The sequence below is a fragment of the Telmatherina bonti genome, assembly GCF_933228915.1.
Source record: "Telmatherina bonti genome assembly, chromosome: 11".
Lineage (NCBI taxonomy): Eukaryota > Metazoa > Chordata > Actinopteri > Atheriniformes > Telmatherinidae > Telmatherina > Telmatherina bonti.
The window spans coordinates 21,846,165-21,854,734 of NC_136629.1; the positions used below are offsets into that span (position 1 = coordinate 21,846,165).

General features: G+C 37.2%; 2 protein-coding genes across 6 annotated transcripts in view; both read left to right on the plus strand.

Moving 5' to 3' along the window:
- The window catches only part of tacc2 (transforming, acidic coiled-coil containing protein 2), a 33,289-nt gene extending 31,549 nt beyond the window's left edge, over window positions 1-1,740 (plus strand). For all 5 annotated transcript variants that reach the window (XM_079249286.1, XM_079249288.1, XM_079249289.1 and 2 more), the window contains 2 exons: window positions 637-757; window positions 844-1,740. In XM_079249286.1, coding sequence (XP_079105412.1) covers window positions 637-757; window positions 844-909 — 187 coding nt within the window. In that variant the 3' untranslated portion in view covers window positions 910-1,740. The remainder of the gene's footprint in view (window positions 1-636; window positions 758-843) is intronic.
- A 2,648-nt stretch (window positions 1,741-4,388) lies between these two features.
- Window positions 4,389-8,016, plus strand: ly6pge (lymphocyte antigen 6 family member pge; the record flags this gene model as incomplete). The annotated part of the gene is made up of 3 exons (XM_079249176.1): window positions 4,389-4,446; window positions 7,352-7,468; window positions 7,835-8,016. The coding sequence occupies 3 exons, from the start codon at window positions 4,389-4,391 to the stop codon at window positions 8,014-8,016; spliced, it is 357 nt and encodes a 118-aa protein (XP_079105302.1).
- Window positions 8,017-8,570: the final 554 nt, after the last annotated feature.

Genomic DNA, 8,570 nt, shown 5'->3' on the forward strand with positions numbered 1-8,570 from the left:
AACTAGAGGCAGAAATAAGTAATGATAAATTAAAATGTGCTTAATTTTAATTTAGTGAAGTAAGACATTGCTTTTGAATTAAATGTAATTGAAAGGAATTGTTAAAAACAAACAAAATGGTCCCAGACAAATTAGAGCACTTTTCTAATGAGCAGAGGCCCAAAAACTCCTGTCCTCAGATTCAAATCTGACTAAGAGTTATAGAAAAGACTTGATTACAGTGATTACTTCAAAGGATTGCTCAACAAATATAGTTTAAATCACTCATAAACTTAAACTATATTAGTTTATCACATTTGCTTTTAAAAAATATATTTCTGTTGAACCACAATTAAAAAACAACATCATGATTTTCATACATTTCTTTTAGAATTATTGCTACTTTTTTCAGTTGTTTTTTACCTTCTTTAAAGGGAGTGAATGGATACAATTTAGGATGACTGTATATGTAAAGTATATACTCCCCATATACTCATCATTGTTATTCCACAAGTGACTGGAATAATTTCAGAAATAGACCTCTTTCCATAGGCCAGTTGTATTTAATTTAACAGACATTTGTATGGAATAATTCTGTTTTAGCTTTGCAGCATTTAGCTTCTTTTGTGACTTGATTCTCATTCCGTTACATTTCAGAGCTAATGCAGAGATAGCTCAAGTACGAGGCAAGGCCAAGCAGGAACAAGCTGCCCACCAGGCCAGTCTGAGGAAGGAGCAGATGAAGGTTGACTCACTGGAGCGCACCTTGGAGCAAAAGGTTAGCAAATAGAAACAAAAAAATAGAAAAACAGAAGAAATATATATAATATCCACTTTTAAAAACTGAAATCTTTTTTCTTGTAGAACAAAGAAATTGAAGAGTTGACAAAGATCTGTGATGAGCTGATCGCCAAGATGGGGAAGAGTTAGCAGCCAAAACCACAACAAATCACACACACAAAAAACTGGTGGATAGAAAATTAATTGGAACACACTTCCAAGAAATCATGGACATTTAAGGCCGAAGAGGTCTTGGGATATGACTTCCTACGGGATCTGTGTGTACAGAAGAGAATGACTTCCTCTTAATTACTCTGTACATTTGTGATGCGTCAGTGTATTGTACTTTGGAGGTCTGGTTTAAAGTTCTAGAAGATCTATCATATCACTTATGAGTGCGTCTGTATGTATGAGTGTGTGTATGATAATGAGACAGTACAAGCGTTATTAGTGGGTTAAATTATGTGTTATGATGTTGCCATGACAGCCACTGAGGGAGAAGACTGTTTACCTACTCCTCTTATTGTCTCCTCTTGATGCAAGATAGATTTTGGAAATGAGTACCAGAGGTTTAAATATATTCATGTAATGCAGATACACTTCTAACAGAGCCCAAACTATCACAAGAACTTCTTGCATGAGAGAGGAAAAAACTAATTTATGTTAACGTTTGTATATACTGTACTGTAGGATATTCCAAGACTGATCTGCATTTTTGATATAGTTATTCTGTCATCCTCACCCTGCTGCTGTCATGTAACCATGTAGATATATTTCTCATACTTGTCATAGCTTTTTTGATGAAATCGTGGATCTTTATTTTTTGGATTTATTTTGATATAAAGCAAACTAATCGTGACTGTGTTCAGTTGTGACCAGGAGTCATTTAATTTTGAATGAATATGTCCTAATCTTGCAATGGTCGTTTGTCACACTGATGAGTAACTTCTCTGCACAGCTACTGTACAGCATCAGCTTACAAAGTGCAATAAAAGATGGCAATAAAGCTTAATGTTTACTCTCTTTCTTTTTTTTCTCTAAACGCCCTTTAAAAGTCAAATGGCCCTCCATGTTATGTGAGATATTAGACAGTGGGTGTCAAGTATCAAGTGGAATTTTAAAATAAAGGTCTGCAAATTATGCCATAATACACTTAGGGACACTGGTGGGGGATGGGAAGATTTATTGCCTCCTTTCTCCCTTGTTCTTCAACAAGTAATTTGCTTAGTGTTTTTTGTTTGGTATGCCCATATAGCCATAATCTATAACAATTTTATGCTGTTAAATTAGTCGGAAGCTGAATCTTGTCCCAGCTGTCAGCAGAGGAGAGGTGGAATAAACTCAGAACTGGTCACCAATCTATTGTAAGGCTGATGGAGAGAAACTGCCAACTATGCACACACTTCCCTTGTAAAATCACCAATTATTCTCACATGCATCGGGCCAGGAGAAATCTCACACAGGCACATGGAAAACTAAATCCATGATATAAACTGGAACCTGCCTACTTGGAAAAATATTAAAATGCTGTCCTTTCATGAAATCATTCATCCTAATATTAGAGATTAACACTGCAACTTCAAATGGACCATTTATATTAAATGAAAGCTCTCTGATTCATCTAATTTTTTATTCCAATTCAGGGTCGCAGGGAAGCTGGAGCCCATCCCAGCCGGCTTTGGGCGACAGGCAGGGTACACCCTGGACAGCTCGCCAGTCCATCGCAGGGCCTTTTCCAAACATGTACAAAAATAAAATATTTAATTATCTGAGCTAATTATCAAATAAAATCAAACTTTATTTCTAAAGCACTTTTCATGCTTAAAAAAACAATACAAATTGGTTTACATCAAAAAGATAAACACACACACACATACATCCACAGTCCCCTTACCCCCACCAACAACCACCCTCACCCGTGCCCTATTAGCCTCTGTAATAGTTAAAAGAAGACAAATGGCCAGGTACATGTGCACCAGGTAAGAAGCGATATCCTCTGGGTGCATGTACACAAAGGGCTACACCCACGACCACCCAGGCCGTCACCGGGGAGCCACCTGGGTCGGCGCAGACAGGACCCACACCACAACTGTGAGGCTGCAATGCTGGATCCCGACCCACCAGACAGGGACAACCACCACAGCAACACCAGCAGTCAGAGCAGGGGCAGCCCTCGGTGAAGAGGACCCCAATGAGGAGAGAACCGTCTGCACTTAGCTTTCTCATTTAGATGTATCTAAAAAGGGGGGTTGAAGGTATCTTTTTATATAATGTGTCTGTCTGTGTGTTTCCTTAATGTCTGATTTTAAACTGTAAAGCGCTTTGAGTTACAAATTTTATGTTGGAAAAGCGCTTCATAAATAAAGTTTGATTGATTGATTGATTGAGAACTGGAGTCATAACGACACAAAAGTAAAATCCATCCAAAAATAATGAAATAATAAAATTTATACTAATATGTAAATAAATATATAAAATATATAAATAAATCAAATTAATTAAAAGAAGAATAGATATAAGAATATTAAAACTTAGTTAAAAGCTAAACTAAAAAGGTAGGTCTTGAGCGGTTTTTTTTTTTTTAAAAACATCAGTCTCTGCATTTTAAGAAACATGAGAACCAAACATGTATTTAGTGAATAAAAAAAAAGCTGAATATACAAACAACAAATTATTCTATAACAGGTGAGGGTAACAGGGTTGGGTATAAAAGGAGGAACCGCCAAAAGTTTGGCTAGTCTGCTTGCTAACACTGATGTTTCAAAACCAAGCCTCTGTTTCTCTGTTGGTTGCTTTGTGAATATAAAATATAAAGACAAGACTTTATACTAATCTCAATATAATTCAATCTTTTGTCGATTAAAAGGTTCTTAAAAACTTTGGATGAAAATTAAGTTGGAGAGAATCTAGTTTGATACAATGACTGGTGTCATTGAAAAACATCTTATCTGACAGGGCTGTAGAAGATATGTAACATCAGAAAAGTTTGGTAATGAAGGTTTTACATGATTAAAGCAAACAGTTTTTTCACAAATTTGTTATTGCAGTATTTTGTATTCTAACACTAATTCACTGTAATGAAGACAGACTTGTAAAAATTCACCACAGTTCTTGCAGCTTTTGTCTCTAATTTCTCATTTCTATATTGAGCTAATCTCGACAAATGCTCAGTTCATATGGGTGCAACTTTTATTTTCAGTCACTTTTTTGACAAGTCACATATTAGTTTGATATAGGCAAAAATATATACATTACCATCCTGTGGCAAATTAACCAAGTAAGTTGCCAGTTAATATTCTTGTTGATAAATTCTGATGCAGCAGAGTGATACAAGCAAGTATGGAAAGTAGCAAGACAGGAAACAGCCAGATTCTTGATGGGTGTGGCCACAGCAATGTGTGAACATTAAAGGTTCAGGATGGTGTAAGTCTTTTGCCTATCCATGCTGAGGAAGCAGCTATTATTACTTAGCACAGCCTAAAGGTCCTTATGGAGGGTTTGGTAATCTCATGGTCAGTGAAGGGGTAGATATTAGCTTGTTTGATAACCTAGATTAAGCTGTGAGGACTTAAGGAGCAAACACCCTGCTTTTTATTGTGTGACCAGGAGGAGCGAGGACCACCAGCACCATGAGAGCTGCCCAGTATTTGCTGCTATTGATGTTTTTGGTCCAGCAGGCAACAAACGGTAAAAACTTCTTTTTAATGTACACACACACACACACACACACACACACACACACACACACACACACACACACACACACACACACACACACACACACACACACACACACAGAGTATTTTCTTTGATAAGATCAGTAGTTGCCCATCTGTCATTTGGCTGGCATCTTTCTTCAGGCACTCCTCTACCTTTCTATCTTTTTTGTGCATTTGTCTCCTCTTGAGAGACAGGAGACTGATGAATAGATATCTAGCTCTAACTTCTGACATATACAGAGTAAATGCTGGAAACAAGAACAAAACAGCAATTTTTACTCCATGAAAAATTTTGGCATGTTTCATATTAGATACATGTTCTGTTCACCATTAGCAACTTATAATTGGAACTTAAAGTAAGTATTGTTTGTTGTTTAATGTTAATTTCTGCCGTGATTCTGTTGAGTTTTGCCTCCCTTCACCCAATCATCCTAAACTGCAACTAGCATGCAACGCCAGCAGCTAATCTCTTAATAGGCCTGAAGGCTAATACTTAATAGCATGTGCGTATACCAGCTGTGCAGTGTGGAAATATTGGGGTCATCTACAAACTGCAGAAGGTATTTCTCATCACATAGATAAGAACGTGAGCAAATGAAAAATCAGTTTATAAAGTTACATTTCTCTTTCTCTTTTGATAGTTTTAATGTCAAAGTTGGAATTTTATCAACAGGAGACCTCAATGTCTGACTTGATACTTATTTGTCAAAGTGACATACTGGTTAGATTTTTTCAAACACCGTCTCTCTGGCCTGTATCTGTCCGGAAACAAAGGTTTGTGAGTCTGTCAAGACATTTGAAGTTCACGGAAGTTATTTTGATGGCCAGTACAAGAGATGTGCTATAGGGCAGACAACTTTGAAGTGTTTGGTGACTCCAGCTCCTGATCTTCTTAGTAGGCTGCATTCAGGGCTGCTTGGATAGAATTTAGGGAGGATTGGATGATTTAAAAGGAAGCACATAATTCTGTAGTATTTCAAAGTTCAGCTATTTCTTAAGTATATGCTTATTCCTTGGTAGAGATAAAGAAAAATATTTATGTGAGTGTTTTCAATTCTATTCTACTCTACAGTAATTTAGCAGACGCTTTCATCCAAAGCAACTTACATATGAGTGAGAACAACACAAGCACAAAATCAAACAGTAGAGGACATCATAGGAAGGTGCTAGTGGACTGTCCAGTTGGACTCAGGTCCTTATATGAACTGCTACAGGCTTTTTTGTTTGTTTGTTTTTGTTTTGTTTTTTCCCTTCCCACCCCACAATATTATCTATATAAAATACAAAGAATTAATACCATAATGTTTGTTGCTAAACTAACTGTTGAAGTTGTCCATGAAGAGCTGAATCTTTAGCTTCCTCTTAAAAGTAGACAAGGACTCTGCAGAGCGGACAGAGTTTGGGAGATCATTCCACCATCGTGGCACGACAAAGGAAAAGAGTCTAGCTAGTGATTTAGTCTCATGTATTGGTTGTAACACAAGGCGTCTTCACTGGTAGAACGTAGCTGTCGAGAGGGAGTGAGGTCTGGATTAATGAGTGAAAGTAGACAGGAGCCGTTTGAGTTTTACATGCTGATCTGGTTTCCTTAGGCATTAGCTGAAATTTAAAAAGATGTTTTTTGTTTTTTTGTTTTGTTTTGTTTTTTTATAATAAATGTTAAATTAGTGTAACTCGGGTTGATTTGGGACTATAAGGAAGAGATTAATTAGTGCTCGCTCCTTAATTTAGACTGTGTGTTGCAAAACAACTTCACACATCAGAAATTTACAAGGCTTTTGCATGAATGCTCATCAGTTACATCCTCTGTACTGAAAAATAGAAACATTAGTTAAAGCTCTTGCAGACACTTGCTTACTTACTCATCTGCTCACGCTCCACAGCTGGAGCACTGAGAGAAGCTTTTGTTTCCTCCGGGCTTTACAGGTTCTGGGCCAGGCCCTCATGGACACTGCATTAACTTAACAAATGTAAGTATGGAATTTGTAATAAAAAAGACCGCCGAGTTATCTACAATTCAAGCTGGTTGTCTTAGAAATCACCAGTAATTATCCCAGATATGAGAATATTAAACATGGCAGCAGCAACATTAAATCGGATCAATTAAAACAGTATAAGGACTATTTTTACACAATGCTTTTATTATCTTGTAGACTCACTCAATATCCCAAAAGTCATATTTAACCTTTCATATGACCTTTTGTCGTTCGTCTTACAGGGCATGCAGTGACTCTTTTTCTATCATGCACATGATAAACAGATCTGTAAAATATTGGGTTTACTAGGGTGTTCTTCATCTTTTTCTTTGACATGGGAACTGGGGAAGGAGAGAACCATTTTTTTCTTTCTCGTTCAACCCCAATTAACATGCTTTGACAATTTGTGCCTCGACAGAAGTCAGCAAGTGAAGTCTATTCATGAAGTGTTTTCCACAGACAAAAAATCATGAGGCACTGTACATAAAATGGGTGCAATAAAACAACATAATCATTAATAAAATAACAGAAAACCAGCATCCAAAAGCTTTCCTGACTAAAACAGTCTTGAACTGCGTCTTAAAAGAGTCCACAAAGTCAACCACATGTAGGGTCGAAGGCAGGTCATTCCAGTGTCTGGGGGCTACAGCCTGAAAAGACAGATCGGAGAAGGGACACAGCAGGTTGGCAATATAGTGGGAGGTCTGAACATGTAATGTTGTTAATGCATCTTTTTATTTTATTATTATTTGGTGGAAAAACGTATACCAGACTGCTTAAACTAGGTTCTGCTTTATAATAAAATGAATAAAAATAAAATTTGCAACTGTTCCACAGAGCAACTGTGATGCTGTGCAAAAGTGTGCTGTAGCATTTTATCTTCTCTGTTTTATTCAGGTGAAGCTTTGAGGTGCTACACCTGCATGGGCTCCAATAATGATGACTGCAATCGGCAGGGCTCCAGATCTTGTCCCAGCTACTCTGATGCCTGTGCTGTAGTGGTCGGCCATGACAGTAAGTCTAACAGTGCCAGTTTTTTTTTTCCTTTTCTATTTTTTTCTTTCCTTTTCTTTAAAAGCCAAATAGCTTTCTCACATTTTTTTTAGAAATAAAACCAGAAAATGCATCTTTAGGGTTTCAGTCTTTACATGTTTAATAGAAAACAGGCTATTGTCTTGAAAAATATATCTGAGTCAGCAGGGGGTCTGACCTTTTTCAGAGAATGAAGAGCTTTGTTGTCCTAACCCAGTGATTATCCTTATTTAATTAAGACACCATGTGTTCATTGCACCATGACTGATTTACCTTGGGACACGATTGGCTAATGTGAGACACTTGCGAAATACATGCAAATTATACCTATTTCTGTCTGTTTGTCAGGTGGCGTGATGAAGTCATGTTCCTACAAGTCTTTCTGTAGCCAGGCCAACAGCCAAGGTTACAGAGCACCAGGTGTCAAAGTTTACTGTTGCTACAGTGACGACTGTAATGTAACAAGCTTCGCCTCTCGACTGCCTGGACTCAACTATTTGCTTCTGTTTCTTCCATTGTTGTTGCACTGATTTTTTTTAAGACACACAACTCAACTAAATCATGCCAACCAGTATCCATCTGCTACACATATGACTACTGTTATGCCAAATAAGCCTGCCTCTTTTTACACAACATGAACTCCTAGTTACCAGCAATCCATTTTACACTGGGTAATAAAATTTGACATCAGGGTTATACTGCACATAGTAGGGCTGGAGGTTTTAGGTGTAACAGGGTGAATTATACTATATGTACCATATAGGATTGAATCCATTAAGAAGTGCTCGAGTGGATGTATCTTCGATTGGATTTCACTAAGCCAATAAGCAGAAGATCTTAAGAGAAGTGCTGGAAGGACAAGTGGAAGTAGTTTGTCATTTTCCTTCTTGTATTTACATGAAAATTTTCAGTTTGGATTTCTTAGCTTTTGCTTCCTGGTTTGATGCCCATCACACGTTGTAAAATTAAATATTACTTTTTTGGTTTTTACAAAGTAACTTTAAGATACTACTGAATCCATACACCAAAGGATTTCAGCGTGGCTTGTGTTGAAGCAGACGTTCTTGTATCTATGTATGGCACT